This window comes from Panicum virgatum, chromosome 6K, assembly GCF_016808335.1.
Source record: "Panicum virgatum strain AP13 chromosome 6K, P.virgatum_v5, whole genome shotgun sequence".
Classification (NCBI taxonomy): domain Eukaryota; kingdom Viridiplantae; phylum Streptophyta; class Magnoliopsida; order Poales; family Poaceae; genus Panicum; species Panicum virgatum.
In genome coordinates this window covers 20,749,043-20,766,348 of record NC_053141.1, presented here as the reverse complement: position 1 = coordinate 20,766,348, position 17,306 = coordinate 20,749,043, and the positions used below count along the sequence as shown (strand labels likewise).

General features: G+C 47.2%; 1 protein-coding gene across 16 annotated transcripts in view; it reads left to right on the top strand.

Moving 5' to 3' along the window:
• The window catches only part of LOC120712040 (probable adenylate kinase 5, chloroplastic), a 31,206-nt gene extending 21,433 nt beyond the window's left edge, over window positions 1-9,773 (top strand). For 3 of the 16 annotated variants that reach the window (XR_005690620.1, XR_005690627.1, XR_005690628.1), the window contains 2 exons: window positions 4,642-4,671; window positions 4,773-4,956. Coding sequence is in view for 7 of the 16 variants with exons in the window: in XM_039997724.1 (XP_039853658.1) it covers window positions 4,342-4,468 (127 nt within the window). In the remaining 9 variants the exon portion in view is untranslated. The other 13 variants (XR_005690623.1, XR_005690626.1, XR_005690621.1 and 10 more) reach the window with 10 other exon arrangements.
• The last annotated feature ends 7,533 nt before the right edge of the window (window positions 9,774-17,306 follow it).

Genomic DNA, 17,306 nt, shown 5'->3' with positions numbered 1-17,306 from the left:
GAGTTCTCCGCCTGCTGATCGGCCGCGAGGTGTAGATGCTTGCACATCTTCTCGCGGGCGCGTTGCTCCTCCGGCGTCATTGCTGCGGGTAGTGCCTTGAGCAAGGCTGCTGCTGCGGCGACGTTCTGGCTAGCCCGGGCGAAAACCGGGGAGCCCTGTCGGTCCTCGACTATCTTGCAATTGACCTCGCCCGCGTGGGCGCGGGCGCGTCCTCTGCCGGCGCGTCGTCTGAGCTCTTGCTCGAGCGCCGCGCGCTCTTGCTCCAGCTGGAGCTGGGACTCCTCGAGCTCTTTTTGACAAGCGATGAGGTTAGCCCGCCATTGGCCAGTTTGGTGACCATTACCCCACCCCGATGGAGGAGCAGGTGGCAGTTGCATTGGCCATCCGCCCCCCTATGCCGGCGTGGGAGCTGGGGGCGGGACCTGATGTCTATCTCCCTGGACCGGCGCGGGGTCGGGTGGGGGAGTGCGATCGCGGGAATGCCGAGATGAATCCTCGGCATCCTCCACGTAACCTTCAGGAGTGCCTGTCACGAAGCACTCCAACGAGGGGTGGTGGCTCCCGGTGCAGGACCTAGTATCGGATCCTAGTAAGGAGTCCTCAGCGAGGAGGTCGTCGTCGGAGTCGGCGACAAGCTCTACCATCCCGACGAGCTCGCTATCGTTAGGATGGGTGGGGCCGTGCTACACCATATGGCGATGCATGCACTGGGTCGCGTTCTCCATGCCGAATGGAAACGACTTTGTGGCGTGATCTAGCATGGCGTCCGAGGATATGGGATTACCCCCGGCCAGCTGCGCGGCCACGTTGGCGAGCAAGTAGACGGTGCAGCGCAGATCATCCTGTGCCGGCTGTCGGCCCAGGAATGCCTGGAGCTGACACTCCAGGCGCGCGCTGTCGGAAGTCCCAGAAGACGAAACTGTAGGGACGTCTGGCTCCTAGCTTTGGAGGCGTAGGCCCTGCAGCGTGTCGACGAGAGCGTCGTTGTTGTCGGAGCGCACGGGGGTCTGGATTTGTACCAGGCTCCCGTCGGTGGCGACGATGAAGTCCAGGCTGCCGAAGCGTACGCGCGCGCCCGAAGCCCATCCTTCGGCGTGGCTGGCCATCCGAAGCCTTACTAAGCGTGACGCGCAAATCCCCTACCTGACGCGCCAACTGTCGGTGTTCCGGATTATCGGCTAGTGAATTTGTGTGCGCGTCACAAGTTCGGAGACACGAGGTTTTATACTGGTTCGGACGGAATGTCCCTACGTCCAGTTCGAGCTCTCATGCTCTTGTATTCAAAGTTTGCAGTAGGGGGTACAAACGGGCGAGAGAGGGAGCGAGGGTCCCAAGTCTCTGGTGTGTGTATGTGTGTGTGCGAGCGAGCGAGTGCGGATAGGAGTGTGAACGTTCGGATGCCCTGCAAGGGATGCGCATCCCCCCTTTTATAGCCCAAGGAGTGAGGATTTACACACAGAGAGAAGGAAGATGCGTGGGGGTCGGGCGACTCCCGACCCCCGCTTGCTAACTCAACGGTGGGTCCTGTTGACCTATCTTGACTTGAGTCGTTGGGGGTGTCTTGTCCGTACGTTCTGACACAATATCCACCGTAGCGTCGTGGGAGACGGGATTTCTGCCTGCCAGACGGATTCCCGCCTGGCTGCCGTGTCCTCCATTTGCGGGGCATGGCGTTCCATTCCATCCTGACGTGGCGTACGTCCCTTGGTCATTGTTGATGGCGGCAGGCGGAGTGGCAAGGCCGCGTCCCCACCCGAACGGCGGGAGCTAACCCGTCGCCCACTATGTCTCCGTACAGGAATGTGGGACAGTCACGTCCTTGGCATCCCGGGACCATGCCGGCGTCCAGCTTTTGGCCGGGGATACTCCCGATTTCCTGGACAACCATGACCGCGGGTCATGTGGGCCATGAGGGTCGGGCCGAGGGGGAGCTCCTTCGCGGAGGTCGGGCGAGGCGGAGCTCCTTCGCGGGGGTCGGGTGAGGCGAAAACCTCCCGCAGAGGTCAGCCATGACGGGCCCCCTCTTTCGGGGGTCGGGCGTCGGGCGAGACGGCACCCTCCCGAGAGGAGTGGGCCGTTCCCTCCATGCTGGGCCTTCTGGCCCGTCGAACGTCATGCTGGGCCCCGGTTGCTTTATACTGCCTTATTATAATTTGGCCTGATTATTCTAATGGACTATGTTTGGGGTATCTGTTATCCTTATCCCCAGGAAGTGGTTAGGTGGGAAGACAGCCAAGAGGGTTCTGAGGTCGAAACTCTAACTTACAATGGGCCCCGGGCTGAACGAGATACAAATGTTTCAGCCTATGTCTGGAAGTCCGAATGTCATTTTGGCGATTCCGCTTTGCTTTAGAGGAATTTCATCATGATATTAGATCCATCTGAAAGTAGACTTCAAGACATTTTCAGCAAGTACTCATAGGCCTCAAACAACCTTCAGAGCAAAGAATTATGTCCCGTGGAAGTTGTCAGTTCCTGGAGGTCCAAACTGGATGTCCGAACTTGCAATCTGATTCTTTGGTTTGATCCTTCCTGTCCTCATGCCTCCTTCCACTTGTTTGTTGTCATTGTAGTCCATCCTCCAATCTAATAGTTGAGTTATCGTGCACGAGTCGAGGCATTGGTCTTTGTTGTGAAATAGGCATTGGCTGTATTGGTAGAAGGGATGTCCTCATCATCTGGCTATATCGGTAGAAGGGATGTCCTCACAACCGCCTGACGCTGGTGGAGGAGGGCAGCTTGGAGGAGGCATCCCCAGCCAAGGCAATGAGGGCAGTAGATGGCGCCGGTGTCTGATGCTGCATAGTCAGTTCCTCAAGAAGCAAATCGCTTCGGACCTCGAGGAATGAGGGAAACAGTCTTTTACGCTTGAGGTGAAGGCCGATGGTGGAGAAGCGATCTTTGAGGCACGAATCACATTGAGCACGAGCGTGAGATCCATGATGACTTCATCGAGATCTGACCCAATAGAGGAAATGTAAATCGGCGCACAACACGCCTGCGAAAGCAAGATGAGAATGGAGCACAGCCTTCACGCGGCTCTCTGAAGAGAGGTCAACAGGAGCCGAGACGGAGCTAGCTGGCTATAATCGCATTGATTGGTCTGTTGAACAAGCAGGCGCTGGCCCACCAGGCAGGATAACAGCATAGAGGCCCAACAAGCGGACTCCGGACACGTGGTGCTTCCCCAACCCAGGACAAGCCCCACGGGGTTAGGGAACTAGCGCCAACCCAACGACCAAGTGCATCCCCTCCACCCCTTAGGGAGGGCGCAGGGGTAATTAATGCACTGAATCGACATGATGCGTATGCACGCCTATGCTCCTCGTCTGAAAAACAGGGTAGGGGAGCCACCTATGGACCAGAGGATCAGTGGGGGCGCTCCTGGTCGGCCAAGGCATCATGACCCCGCAGACAAGCTATCACACCAACTGCACCCTCCGTGACAGAAGCGATGGGATGGGCCATAATCGGGCTAGCGGGGCCCGCTGCGCACTATTGCGGCCGGGAATGGGAGGCCTGACCTCCCGATCTCTAGAAACGACGTAGATCCCGCCAGCAGGACAAGCGTTGCCCTGATGGACTAGGGCTGTCGTACAATGAGCACGCTCACGCCATGCCCTGCTAGAGTGATGGCCAACACAATCGAAGCCATAATAGGTGGCGTTGCGGAGTGGGCGGACAAGACTTGGCTTCGGGACATGGCACGACCACTGAGGGCCCTAGATAGAAATTGCGTAAGGTTCCCGACCTCCTCGCCGGAATGTCAACCCGGGGTGAGGGTGAGTTACCCCTTTCTCTCACATTGTAACAGCCCACAGATATAAAGTAGAGCTGGGCCTCCTTTCTCTCTCTCTTAACACTCTCTCTACACACACCACATCTGTTTGCAAGCGCCCCATTGTAAGCACCCAGCACTCGAACACAAGGAACACGAAGAACACCACCCATACTAGATGTCGAGCACTTGCCCGAACCAGTCTAAACCATTATCTTTGAGTGTTAGCCATTGAGCCACGGAAAAGCGCGGCACAAATTTACTAGCTGGTGATCGAAACACCGACGACAGCAAATTTCAAAACATGCAAATTGTGTTATCTGAGTCCATACACTGAACCACATAACAAGACTACCTCATTAAACCAAACAAATTGGAATATATATGCAATTTCTCTCGTATATATCAATCCAAGATGTCCACATTAAGTTGGTGGTGCAGGGTCCAGTTGTTGCTAGCAAACGTACATGTGTTTTTTTTTTTTTGAAATGTCAACCTTTTTCTGTGTTACTGACTTTTACCTTATTGAAGCCAATGTGTTTTCTGTCTATGTTCTATAACAGGAATGCTGCTACACTCACAATAATCTTTCATCTACTGCTATCGAACAACTTAAGGATAAGAGTGCTGGTGTACTTTAATGTTATCTCACATGAAGCACATAGTTTTACAGGACATGCGCACCAATAGCCCTAATAAAAAAAAATCTTTCACAGAAAATTTGGAGTGTTGCATTGACAAAAAAGAACGTATCATGTGCAAATGGCATCCACATCTATTCTATTTCTGTACTGATATGGTTCCGGATACCTTTTCAACACTGTAAAATATGTTGGAATAATTTTTTCTCATATTTGATGCAGGGATGAGGAAAAGGCATCTTCGGGATTCTGGTAACTTATGCCCCTATTTTCCTCTCTCTATACGAATGCTTGCTTGTTATATTATTGTAATGTGAAATATGGGGATATTGAATTGTTCGATCCTTGTGTAGGGGTTTCTTAAGTGGTATATTGTGAGGCAAGTGGTCTACTATAAAATGACGCCATCCATCTTTCTTGGTATTATTTCTATCAAAGCTCAGAATTGAATGGAAGAAGCAAATATGAAACCTTTACCTTTTCCAATCTGATACATCAGCTAAGAATGGCATTGTTGATCCGTAGGTTTTGTATGCTTTCCCCATTCAGCCTTTTTTAGTGCATCATCGATTTCCCCGTTCCTTAGATTTTTTTTGGAGAAAAGGAGTATTCCCGCTTTATTTCAAGGAAACAGAGCATAAGGTCCAAGTTATTCAGTTAAGTACAGCAGGAATCTCCCGTTCCGTAGATTCAAAATGGCTACTAGAGATTTTTTGGTCAGCTTATTATCTAATGAGTACCCTACTCTCATAGGTTGATGGCTGATATGCAATTTTACAATATGCGGGATTCAAAATTTCATCAGAGTTTTTCATGTTTGAAAAATTCTGTTCCGAACTGCTTTGCATTAGAAACCTGAATACCTAGTTATAAGTTGGAATAATGAAACTGAAGTTTTTGGTTTCAAGTCCTCCATTTTGAAAGTTGAATGGAATCTGCATACTTATGACTGCATGGTATCATAAAACTACCATCTTGGTTGCTCCAAATGCAGGGTTACTTTCTTGAACTAGTGAAGATGCACGAGTCATAGGTACATATTTTTAAAAAGTTATATGAAAAATAATTTGATTACATTAAAATGACTACTAAAAAGTTATTTTCTTTATTATTGCCGAGCAATTCACTCCACTTGAAAATTACTACACGAGGATTAAATATTATTCCATCACACACGCACTATTGTCACACATCATCTGCTTGTTACACAGCATTTAAATAATACTCTTTCAATTCTATTTGTTACTGTATAGAAGAATATGTGGTTGTTTTATATGTGAACCGTGACTAAGCTTCTGCAGGTATATATATACAAGGAGCAGCATGCACTATTTGCCGTCATATGGATAGTCTGATTGGCCGACCAATATATTTCCTAATTGGATGAAAATTCGATTATAGAAGATGTATATGTACACATGGAGCCGCATGCACTCCTATGGATAGCTTATTGGATAGCCAATACATTTCCTAATTGGATGGGATTAAGATTACAGAAGTTACCACCCAAACATAGCCGGCAAATACATTTTCTAATCGAGTTGAATCAATTATAAGGATTCATTGGCCGGCCAATACCTTTCAAAATTGAGTTGAATCAATTTGGGTGATTGATAGGCCGATCAATATTTTTTTAGGTGTATTGGAGTACTGTATCTGTATTGGATTACTAATATAAGCTAATAAGAATGAAAAAGTTATTTTCCTTCTAAACATAGCCGCCCATTACAGTTCCAATTAAATTGGTGCAATCTTTAGAATACTATAATATGAATTTATTTCCCCCACATGCATAGCTATCTTTATATCTATATATATACTTTAAGAGGCTTTGGGGTTCTTGCCCCTATTTCGAAGTGAAATGGTGATTTTCCTTATATTTTTTGAACTTTGTGAATTTGCCCCTGCTTTTTGAAAATGAAGGTAGAGTTTGTCCCTATTCCATAAAAGGTAGTTTATGGTGTTAAAATTCTTTGAAAAGACCAATTTGCCCTTGTGGATTTGCCCCTACTATTATCTAATTTTGGTGATTTACCCCTGTTTTGAATAGAATAACATTTTGATTGGTCTTAAATGAACTTTCTCTAGCAAATTGAAACCAGATTTTTATGACTTGCAAAAATGACCAAAATTTGATAAACTTTTCAAAATTTTGGCAGCAATATGACACAACATGATAAGTTCAAGTTCACATAACTTGCATAACATACGTATATATGTCCACAAAAGTAACATATCACATTCCATCATGTCCAAACAGAGGCACCATCATATTCATATCAGATTCCAAAACTCAAGTCCAACAAAAGGCAAAGTTTTGGAGAGGTTATAGAGGTCAAATGAAAAGCATCACATCTGAGAATCTATGCCGAATAATGCGGCCAAACTTTTTGTGGCTCTTCCTCCTCCTCCCCTTCCCCTACCTAGTCCAGTTGTTGCCCCTGCCGTTTTCCCTCCTCTTTCCGGCCCTCTTCCCCTACTTGTAGTTGCACTTGAAGGTAGTAAAATCTTCGATAATATTCGTGGCGGGGGAGGCGCCGGGGCAGCTTGGACACGTCGGGTTGGCTAGCACCAATCTCTGGCCCCTGCAATGCCGATCGGTTGGCTAGCGCCGTATTGGAACATGCGATCCTTGCATCTCAATCGTTGGGCTCGCGTTGCGTTGCCGAACAATCAGGTGCCTGCCTAGTTCTGCGCTTCGCCTGTTGGTGCAGTGTCTCCAAACTGCACGGACACTACAACAGTCTCGGAGAGCGCGTTAGGTGAAGATGCAAGAGCACAATGAAGAAGTTGTGGTCTTCAGACTGGTGTCCGGCTTTCTCACTCTTTGTTTTCAATGTCCCATCAATGATTGTTACATGGGTATTTATTAGGGCGTTGTTCACCTCCCTTGGCTGATTACGATCCAAAACTCTTACAACGGCCATATTCCTGGAATATTCTAGGGGCATAGGGTAATTTCCCTCCTCATTTCCCTAAGTGGATTACAGCTCATCTTGGACCCTCCTGTCAGACGACCTCGATGTTGGCGGCCAAAACTGGCAAATACTGTGGCCGATTGGTCTGACCGGTTGGGCCGATAGGTCGGACCTTGGCGGCCAAAATTGGCCAATACTGTGGCCGATTGGTCTGACCGGTTAGGCCGACAGGTCAGACCGGTCTAGGCCTATAATCTGAGTCTGGTTAGGGTTTTAGATTTGGAGTCCTTTTGTAACCCGATTTGGAAGGGGTACATCCTCCCCGGCCTATAAATATAAAGGCTACGGCCGATTGAGGGTTTTCTAAACACAATCGAATCAAAACAATTCTATTTACACTATTTTCCAAACCCTAGCTTTTTCAACCCCTTTGATGTTCTTTGCTCGTCTCTACAGCATTCAAGGGCGTCTTGGGTGGCCTGCCGACCTCAAGACAACCCTAGTTCTTCAAGCTCCGACAGGGTCTCTCCCGAGCTTGAGCTTCTAGGTCTATGCATACTTCTGCTTCCAACCGGTCAGTTCGGTCGGTCTGACCGGTTGCTGCCTGAAGTTCGCTGGTGATTGATCACTGCGATCCACCCATACTAGCGCATTGGTGTGTTGACCGAATTAGCGTCAACATACTTTTTGGCGACTCCGCTGGGGAAGAAGCAATCTACACCGGTTCCCATTATCTCAAGGTTGTGAATGCCCAGCCCCCATAGATCGATAGATCTCATAACCTTTTCCTAGGATACTAAACAATTGCCGCCATTGGCTTGTTTCCTGCCCGTCCAAAGAAATCCTCTTCTTGTTTTATCAAGAGCTCGCAAGAACCACTTGGGAACTTTTATGGCGACCAGCAAATGGATGGGAATTGCTGTGAGCACGAAGCGTACAAGCACTGTTCGACCAGCCAAGGTTAGCAATTTGTTAGCTATTTTCTCAATCCAGATTGTTACAAAACATATGTATTTGCCCCCACAAATGCAGCAGCCATGGAGTTAGAGCAATGATGTAACATTCAAGGAGTTAATGCCATGGTAACAGCCATGGTTAAAGACTATAATCCTACCTTATTGCTGCTCTTACAAAGAGTCACTAATTTCTAGAATTAGTGACCAAGTAATCTCTTGTATATATTGTAACCATGAGATCAATGAAAATTGCTACAACAATTCACTATTCTATTGTCTCCACTATTTTTCCTAACACAGATAAGCAAGTCTCCTCTTCTCAGCTTCTTGTCAGCAATAGGCAGACCCAAAATGGTAGTGGGGAAACTAGAAGTATTGCACTGTAAAGTGTTGTTTACTTCCTCCACAATTCCCTCACCACATTGTATGGGTATCACACAGCTCTTCTGCCAATTAGTTTGTAATCCTGAGGCTTCTCCAAAAATTTGCAGGATATCTTTTGTGAGCTGGAGATCTTCAGCATTTGAACTGATAAAGAGTGCCACATCGTCAGCATAGAGAGAGAGTCTCTGCCCGGTGGAATGCAAAGGTGATAGCAGTCCTTCAGCATCAGCCTTGATAAACAAACTGCTTATGTGTATATAAGCTCATTATTAGCAATCAAGTGAGACACCAAAATTGATATGTGATTCTAGGTATCTCTTTAGTATTTTCAGTACTACATTGAGTATGGGTTAAGCTCCTATTACTTTTTCTGAATTCTGGAGACAATTTTATGTTGTTACAAACTTATTCAACTCCTTTTTTTGGTTTGAAATTCATGCTGATTCTTAAATATAGCTTGAAATTCCTTTCTTTGCATAGTTGCTGGTATCTGATAGATGTAAAATTATTCGGTAAGGTAATGTTACTTTTTCAGAATCACATGATTGTCTAAGATTCTATTGAAATGTTACCTAAATCATGAGGTTTTGGATTTGATTGAAAATGAACCTCCAAGGCAGTAGAGATTTATCATGGCCGAAAAATTCCATTAATTCCCTTACAAAATTACAGACATTGAGCTACAGAATAAAAAAGGAGATACTCCTACATTTACTCTCTAATCTCTTACATTCGGCCTCAACTCAGGTTCTTCTAAATGGAGAGCCGGGAGCTTTCATTACTCATCGGCGAGGGCTTCGGCAGGGAGATCCCCTCTCCCCCATGCCGTGTATCTTGGTCATGAATGTTCTAAATAGGGTGGTTTTCAAAGCTGAAGCGGAAGGCCTGCTCATACCCCTCCACTCTACTGGTCAGCGATTGTCCTTATATGCAGATGATGTGACACTCTTTATTAGATCAGAGAAAGAGGATCTTCATATTACTAAGGAGCTCCTAAAAATATTTTGTGATGCTTCTGGACTGCAGACCAACATACAGAAAAGCTGGTTTATTCCGATTCATTGTGATGGGGAAATTGTGGAGGTTGTGAACACCACCCTGCAGTGCACAACAACTAATTTCCCTACCACTTATTTGGGAACACGACCCTGCATTAGTAAGATTTTTACTAACTACCATTCCTATTTACTTGCTAGTCGCCATCAAAGTTCCTAAATGGTTTATCCGAGCAGTAGACAAAATCAGGAGAGTTTTTTGTGGAAGGGAGAAATGAGACCCAAAAATACTTTGCAGGCTCGAGAGCACAGTCCTCTCCCGCTTTGACGCCTCCTCCGCGTTCGACAACGCGGCATCGCATCCCTGGATCGCAGCGTCGCGCTCTTTGGCGGCGGCATCGCGGCCCTGTATGGCGGCGTCGCGCTCCCGCAAGGCGGCGGTCTGGAGTCCACTATGCAGCTCGTCCCGCTCCTTTCAGAGTTGTTCAAGCTCCATAGCGACGATGACCGATTGGGCGTGCGCGTCATCCAGGGTCTGGCGTGCGGCATTGAGCTCCGCCAACCTGGCGCTCGTCCTCCAGGGCTCGGTGTCGGTGTTTTACCGGCAAGTTTTCTGAGGTATACCCCGAGGAGATTGATTGTAGGCATGGACTCGCCGAGATTATAATGCGATGGTGCAAGGAACACAAAGATTTAGATAGGTTCAAGACACCAGAGCATAATACCCTACGTCCTGTATGGTGGTTTGTATTGCCTTAGGCAAGTGATTCTGTTTGGCGAAGTACTGGCATCCTGGACACCGTCTGACGAGTGCTTCTGCATCTGATAACGCTGTTGGCCATTAAAATCCTAATCTGAAGACTTTGCCGACTAAGGTACGCGAGGCAGCATGGTTTCCACATGTTCCTTCATGAGGTTCTTGTACAATCTCTTTTCCTTCTTCTGCTATGACACATTTCATGAGTACACCAGATCCCACGCCTCGTTTGTAGAGTTTATCATCAACGAGGATGTAGTTCTTGCTACGACACATGATACGTATTGCTTCTACGTCGTCCTTTTAAATACTCAGAGGAAGTACTTTATCTTGATGTAGTCGATGAATGTAGCACGCTAGTCAACTTCGATCATCATGACCAATTGACTAGTTTCTTGAGGAGCCGTGTCGACTTCCATTGGAGTGGAAGTGTTGATTGAAGGGTGATGTAGCTCATGGATAAAGATTCCTAGGGGGACCTCTGCTCTGTCGGAACCAAGTTTTGACATGACATCGGCTGCAACATTATTGTCACGGATGACGTGATGGATCTCCAATCCTGAAAACTTGTTTTAAGCTTCCTGATTTCTGCGATATAAGCATCCATGGTTTCTTTGTTGATATCCCACTCCTTGTTCACTTGCTGGACCACAAGGAGGGAGTCTCCGTAGACGAGTAGTCGCTTGATGCCAAGGGATATGGCCGGTCGAAGGCCATGTAGGAGCACTTCGTATTCTGCTTCATTGTTGGATACTTCGAAGAGGATCTGGAAAATGTACTTGAGTTGTTCACCTCTTGGAGAGATGAAAAGCACGCCTGCTCCCCCTCCGCCTAACTTGAGTGAACCGTCGAAATACATGGTCCCAATTTATCCCGGCTTAAGAGTGCTTGATCATCATTTAAAGGGATAATTCAGCCAACGCTCTTAAAATGGAATAAATCCGATAGTCTGTCGGGTTTCACCCGAATCGTCCACTGTACAACCATGTCTATGATGTGCGTACATGATCGATTTGCATTGGAGCATCAGATATCACACACAGACGTTGAAAGTTTATATATATATATATATATATATATATATATATATATATATATATATATATATATATATATATATATATATATAAAGATGAGATTTATTACACAATAAGAACAAACCTTAGTGCAAACCATTTCTATAGAGTTCGAATGCGTAGACCTATAGCCGTAGGGTTGGTTAACATGCAGGTCTTATATCATAAGAGTTTATAAATCATTCAGAGATGTATGGACTCAACATACTCTCTGAGTCTTGGTGCTACACTCCTGCGGCTCCTCCGGCGGCGCTGCTAAAAACATTTAAGCACAAACACTGAGTACAAAATAGTACTCAGCAAGACTGACCCGACTAACTGAAAATAAATTTAAAGGATCAAGGAGTATGCAAGGCTATTTAGAGTGGACTGGTACTTTGGTTCAAAAATTTGGTCGAGGCCACGCCGGAGGAGGCCGGCGGTGGCGGATCGGGCCCCGCCCCGGCGCCTCCCTCCATGCTGAGGCCCGAGGCCGCACTGGAGGGTCGTGCTCTGGACGAGCGCCGCTCGCGCCGTTCGCCACCCGTCCACCTTGCACCGCGGTCCGCCGCCGGTCCTGTGTCGGAGGGAGAGAAGGAGGGGCGCCCGTGAGCCACCGCGGCCGCCGCACGCCGCGCAACGTAGGGGGGACGAGGAGGAGTGGCGCTGGCGGGTCGCCACGGCCGCTGTGCGTCGCGGGGGACGAGGAGGAGGGGCTCCGGCGGCACGGGTAGGGAGGGGGGAGGAGGAGATCTGGGAGAGGGAGGGGGAGAGGGAGAGGGAGCGGCAGCGGATGTGGAGAAGGAGAGTGAGAAATTTGGACTCCAAACCCTAAGAGCTACATATATACTTGTGCTTGCAACTGGGCCATTTGGGCTAGTGGGCTGGACTTTTTTTACCGAGCAGTTGAGTTACACTGGTCGCCTCAGTTAGTCATTAACTGAGGCGGTTAAATAAGGATGATCACCTCAGTTAATGTGTATTAACTGAGGCGGTTATATTAGTAGTGCCCGCCTCAGGTAATCGATTTTGCGAGGCAGATTTTTGTAACCGCTTCGGTTAATATAAAATAACCGCCTCGGTTAATGCCCGGTTAAAAATTGTGCCCGCCTCCGAGCCGGTTTTCAAGTGCCTCGCAAAATAGAATTTTGTAGTAGTGGAATTAAAGTTTAGTTGCAAGTATTTCTTCTGCCTTTTACTGGATTGAGTGTTTGCTTAGAGTAGCATTTGATCCTAGCTTAATACTCCTGATAGAGACGGATAATCTTGGCCAGGGTTAGGATTAGTACGGAATAACGTAGACATGGTGTCTAGGCTAGACTTTACCACTCAGTTGTTTTGTATGCCCACAGTTCATGAGGTAGCCGGCAATTGGTGAAAACCCTGTCCATGCCCTAGCAACCCTCCACATTCGGTAACATAACAGAGCATTTTTTCCAGAGCAACTGGCTTAATTAAGTCAAGGAAACCAGTATCCCGAAGTTTAAGGTGAAGTTATTTCTTCCTCTAAGCATATATTCTAGATCTTAGGAAGTCCTCTCTATCCTATTTCTCCCAGGCAAGTGTGTGTGTCCTTGGATGAGCCTGAACCCGTAGATGATGTATTCACTTTTCTCAGTGGATACGATACCCTAGAATACTCCTGGGTGAAAACTATAGCGGTATCCGTGCGCTTATGGATTTTATTCGTGACGTTACAAAATAACAACACACACACATGAGAGGACGCTCCACGGGTGATTCCTAACCATCTAGAAGCAAGCTTCAAGAGGAACAAATGCGAATCGGCAGATGAAGATGCTTCTAGTGCTCTTGAGAAGAAGATGGCTGCACTCACAAGTCAAGGGTCAACCTCACACTCAAATCTTGCTCTCACCCAAACCCTACCTCAAATCCTCGTAAAGGTTAGCTCAAGAAGGGATTGGGATGAAGTATTTGAAGCTCAAGAGTGTGTTCTTCACAAGAAAGTCAGCAGCCCAAGCAAGAGGGGGTATTTAAACCCGAGCCCCCAAAACTAGCTGTTATTGTGCATGTTATGTGTTTATCAAAACTTCCGACATAGGGTCAGAATGTTCAGTCCAGATAAGATCACTTGGCCGAGAACCCTTTGTCGAAGGCAGCAAGACACTTCCGAGGGTGGTCGGAACTTCTGGCCACATATAAACCAACTGGCCAAGAATTCCTTATCGGAAGCCGAGGCACTTCTGATGGGGGTCGGAACTTCCGACCTGATGAGGACATCGCCATGCTGGACACGATCATGCCATGGTCTTCTCCAAGTTACAAGTCGTCACCAACTCGGTCATCGCGTTCGTTTCGGATTCAGCCGACACCCCTGCACGGTTTCAGTGATATCTCCCTCATACGGCGTCCAAATGAGGTGATCTTGAGACGCTTCATTTGGTTCTGGTCCTAGCTCTAGAAGATTCGTGGATCATTCTGTGTGACCACGGAAAGGTGCTGCATCATCTATTTTGAGCCTTTTTAGGCTTTGTATCGTGTCGGGCCTTAAGCCCATATTGTGGGTGCCCCCTGGTCGCCCCCCAACCCTAGGACACCCCTGGTGTCTCCCATAAACTCAGTAGCCGCCGCTGATTAGACTTGGGTTTTGTTTAGTCTTGTGTTTTTCTTCGAGGAACAGACATTGCATCGTTGTATCTGTGGCGACAAGTCCTTATACATTGATCCAGGGCCCCCGTTCTTGATCTCCTCCACTGTGTCGATTAGTCCTTTGGAATCGAGTTCTTGAACCCTTTTTCGTGATTCGCTTCATTCATATTTGCAATATCAGATTGCGTGTTTACATCTTCTTGCTTGTGTCCTTCGATTCGCTTGCAGGAAAAGCCTTCTTGGCGAGGTCAATCAAATTGTGCTTGGTTGATAACGAACGGAGCAATGGTGTAGCAGTTGCAGGGTTCGAATCTTGCTGATTTAAAGCCAGATCGTCAACGTCGAGACCTCCACCAATCGAACGTACCCTTACCTCTCGGAAGATCGGACCTACTCCTCATCACGACCTCTACAGAAACTGTAGGAACTAAAGTGTTCAAGGGTGATTTGTGTCTCTCTCAAGGGTTGTTAGCTTTTGAAGTTGGCATTGTGGCATCACCAAACAATCTTTTCGCATCCCTCTTAGTAGTACGATGTTTCATATACTCAAATTCAAAATAGATATTTATAAAAGATCTTCAATGACACTCAAACACTATCTCTTTAGCAAATATGGCATCGTTTGTTGCTCTTTTTCATTTCAGTGATCTTTGAATCTGTTGGTACTTTGTAACGTCATGAATAAAATCTGCAAGCGCACGAATACCGCTGTAGCTTTCACCTAGGAGTATTCTAGGGTATCGTTTCCACTGAGGAACGTGAGTACACTATCTACGGGTTCAGGCTCATCCAAGGGGACACACACTTATGTAGGAGGGATAGGACAGAGAGGACTTCCTAAGATCTAGAATCTATGCTTAAAAGAAGAGGTAGCTTCGCCTTATACTTCGAGCTACTGGGTTCCCCTGGCTTAAACAATTCAGTTGCTACAGTAATAATGCTCTATCCTATGATCAAACGTGGAGGGTTACTAGGGCTCGAACAGGACTGTCCCCACCTATCGGCTACCTCTCAATCTGTGGGAATATAGAACAACTGAGTGGTAAAGTCTAGCCTAGACACCATGTCAATGCTATTCTGTACTAATCCTAACCCTGGCCAAGATTATCCTTCTCTATCCGGAGTCTTAAGCTAGGATCAAATGCTACTCTAAGCATACACTCAATTCAATAGAAGGCAGAAGACATAACTTGCAACTAAACTCTAATTCTAAACAAGAAATTCTTGAACACTCACAACCAAATAAGCATCCATCGAGGTGCAAGCGGAGAAGAGTGCCGACAAGCCCGGCACTTACCCCGACTCCTCCTCACTCTCTTGTAGAGGTACAAAGTGGAGAAGAGCGTTGTTACCGGCACCCCTCCTGAGTACCTCTACCCCTGAACTCCCTAAGACAACTCTCAACTCAAGTAAGAACTCAAGAGGAAAGTGAAGTGTTGATGTGTGGTGTGTTCCTATTCTCACCCCCTCCCCTACTATTTATAGGAGGGAACCATGGGTGTGTACGCCATGTTGCTGCAGCCATGCCTCATCAAACCGCCTTCTAGAGCCAATAGGGAAGTGACATGTGGAGGATTGAGGCAGTGGGGCCCACTGGGCCGTCGGCCGACCATGGTGGTCGGCTGTCCTGGCCCAGTGGCCCACCGACCTCTTCTTTGGCTGGGTGATTGACACGTGGACTCCCTCATGCAGGGATGAGTGCATGCCAAGTTTTCTCCTTGTGCATGGCTGCCATGTGGGCCCTTTAATCCTCGCACTTGTGTCTGATTGGTCGAGAGGAGATCGCCTTGGATTGATGACGTGTCATGCACATGGGCTGCTTCTCCTCCTCTTGTGTAGCTGCCAAATGGGCCTTTTCCGCCTTTAGGCTTGTTTATGCTTGGTCAGGAATTTGTGCCTTGGGTAATATGCTAGTTCTGTGCAGTTTTGGCCCAAATTCTCCTGCACATATTCTCAGATCAGCATCTGTGGAATTCGTCAAATAATCATCCTATGCTACCATTTACTCCTTCCGATGCTCAATTTTTGCACGATAGTTGACAGTCAAAATGGGTCAATAGCGATCGTCAACAGAACCTTAATTATGGTTGTCATCAAGACCAAAACCAACTTAGAGGGCCAAATGCACTTTCACAATCCGGACTAAAGGGTCATCCACGTGTTAGTTCAAAACGATAGCATTCCAACTATAGTTACTTATGTTGTGTAGGTGGGGTGGCAGCGAGGAAAGAGGTCTCAGGTTCAAGTCCTAGGTGCAAAGTAATTTTTGTCTTGCCGACCCTTTAGTCCCGGGTGTAGGAACCGGGACTAATAATCCAGGTCTTTAGCCCCAGATTCGTAGTCCCGGTAACTAGGACTGAAAGGGTTAGAAACCGGGACTACTAGCCAATTTTGTACGGATCGGGTGTGTTCATTGTGAAAAATTGACGTGACTATGTGGTACAAACTTGTGCATTAATTGTACCAATTTAGCCCGTTTTGCATCGAATTTCGCGCAGCAATGAAATGGCCCGAAACACCCCAAAGATACGAGTTTAGTGGAGGATGCGCCCATTACCTGAGAAATCAAGATGCTGCCATAACTACTAGTGTTTTCAACCGGTGTCGCGTGTCACGTCGTTCAATCGGCTAATCTCCAACGTTTGCTTGAGTGGATCCATGTGTGCAACTTTTGTAGAGTAAAAACTATATGTATAATCACATGCACGATCGTGTGACAACCCCACGTTATATTGCTTTTGCTAAAGCAATATTACTTATTTTCTACCTCCCTCTGGTGGTTACTTTCTGTATGTAGACAGCTAAGGTGCAAGTAGCGAAACTTTTTACATCAACTTGCGGGCAGAAACTGTGGGTTTACCGGAGTCTGGGTTGCCAGGTTGACCCGTGTCAAGGTGTGGTTGATGGTGAATTGGTACAACTGGTATGGTATGTGATGCTCGTACCTAGCGACGGTGGCGGATGGAGAACGGAAGGCGAAGCGAGATGGATTACGGTGGTGGCGGGCGACGGAGCAAAAGCCCGAATCGCTGGCTCACGAGCAGACGGGAGGGGATTGATTTCAGGCAAATGTGCACTTTCACATTCCAATGAGGACTATATTGCAAACCTCAGTCGACGCTGCCGGTACCACATAGGCAAATCTCCTCCCCTTCAACACAAAACTAGATCTTGGACTTGGATGACCGTTTTGAAAGTACATGGACCTAGAT